The sequence below is a fragment of the Bidens hawaiensis genome, unplaced genomic scaffold (assembly GCF_021521415.1).
Source record: "Bidens hawaiensis isolate Kalapana, Puna unplaced genomic scaffold, B.hawaiensis_p1.1 tig00008044_1, whole genome shotgun sequence".
NCBI lineage: Eukaryota > Viridiplantae > Streptophyta > Magnoliopsida > Asterales > Asteraceae > Bidens > Bidens hawaiensis.
In genome coordinates this window covers 526,877-528,557 of record NW_027491567.1, presented here as the reverse complement: position 1 = coordinate 528,557, position 1,681 = coordinate 526,877, and the positions used below count along the sequence as shown (strand labels likewise).

The 1,681-nt window shown below is 33.9% G+C and overlaps 1 protein-coding gene across 1 annotated transcript; it reads left to right on the top strand.

Moving 5' to 3' along the window:
• Positions 1 to 848: 848 nt before the first annotated feature.
• Positions 849 to 1,326, top strand: LOC143636788 (protein LITTLE ZIPPER 1-like). Its single transcript, XM_077104291.1, has 2 exons — positions 849 to 1,009; positions 1,099 to 1,326. Exons 1-2 carry the CDS (start codon positions 888 to 890, stop codon positions 1,277 to 1,279), a joined length of 303 nt encoding a protein of 100 aa, XP_076960406.1. The 5' UTR covers positions 849 to 887; the 3' UTR covers positions 1,280 to 1,326.
• The last annotated feature ends 355 nt before the right edge of the window (positions 1,327 to 1,681 follow it).

Here is a 1,681-nt window from a genome sequence, read left to right as displayed (position 1 = left end):
TTCTCTTCAGTACCAACACTTAGTAAGTGTACTCGAATACACTAGCATCCTTGTTTTAAGTTGTTAGTAGTTATAAAACTATATTATCGGAGACTTGTATGATTTAATAGTATTGATAACTTGTTATTTAAAACTTATACAAAATCACTGATATTCAGAAAAACGAGTCAGCTCATCAAGTCATAGGTTGACTCGAGTTGAATCTGTGTTCAACTTTCGGTTCAAAATTAAGAATATGAGTCAAACCAACTCTACGCAAACCTGATGGAAGATTTTGCAACACCAAAGGATATATTAGTTTTCTTGATAAAGAAAAATTACATTACGGACTCATGCGAGTTTAGTCTCGTTTGGGCCAACACAAACTCAAAACGGGTTAAAATGGCCTAATGGGCAACTCACAAAATGCATAAAAATGAGCTCAACTAAGACACACACGACTATTGTTTGTCATCACCACACACTGGATGTTGCCTCCACCTCCTAATTGTCGATGTCACCACCAACACCGGTCTCCACCGAAACATTCTACCGAACCGACCGGACCGTTATGCGAGTCTTAATTTAAACAAAGGAAGAAATTGAATGTGGAGTGATCATTTTCCCCTGTTCTCTCTCTTGTCTAATAGAATATAATACTTTTTTGGCTTCTTTCTCTTTTTAATCTTGAATTTTCCTTCATCATCATTGCACTTCTTGAAATAATCCCTCCAACAACACACCAGCACACACATCCTCACCTCCTCTCTCTCTCACTCTCTCTCTCTCTCTCTCTCTCTCTCTCTCTCTATATATATATATGTGTGTGTCCCATGGCTAGAAACCAAACCACCTATATATAAGGATCTAGCAACCCATTCAACACAACACAACACAAATAAGTGAACATGTGTACCGGCAAATGCAATAACAAAGAATTCATGGCACTATCTTGTCTTCATTTCCATAACCAAAAGCCCAAACCAAAGCTTCAAATTCATGTCAAGCTTCGAATTCAAAGGCTTAAAAGGTACTAAATATTACATATTTTATTTCTGTGTTTGCATGTTTATTGTTTAGTTTCATTACATCATTAAAAACTATTTTTTGTGGTTTCAGGGTTAACAAGTTTATCGAAGAAAAGACGAAATACGAGATGGAGATAAGAAACCTGAAGTTGTATATGGAGAATATGAGAATCTTGAAGGAGAATGAAGGGTTGAAGAACAAAGCTAAAATGCTTCATCAAGAAAATCTTGATCTGTTATTAGAGTTAGAGAAGAAAAAAGCCAAAATTTGATCAGGTCTCAAGTACCCTTTACCTTGATCATTTTGAAACAAGGACATATTTGGTATTATGAAAAAACTTTGGAAAATATAGTATTTTTGCTAGAATTCTTGACTAGTATGGTTATGGTGCAAGGTGATAGAAGGAATAATGGTATTATCAAGTCAGAAACGATTTTATTAAATGACTTTGTTATTTTATATTGTTGTTTAGTTTAATATTAACATGATGTATCATGTATCTTTATATTTTAAAGGAGACGACTTTTTAAAAGTCAACCCTCGAGCCACTAATGGTTGGGATGTATGAAGCCTATGTACATGTATCTTATATTCTAAATACCAACTTTAAGGAATAAAGATAGAATAACTGATAATTATGGTTGTTTCATATTGATTTGTAAAATGTTAGTAT

Bases quoted from the DNA above. Each gene is read 5' to 3' on its own strand.
- LOC143636788 (XM_077104291.1), top strand. From the start codon at position 888: ATGTGTACCGGCAAATGCAATAACAAAGAATTCATGGCACTATCTTGT. The intron at 1,010-1,098 runs GTACTAAATATT...TTGTGGTTTCAG, and splicing joins CGAATTCAAAGGCTTAAAAG to GGTTAACAAGTTTATCGAAG.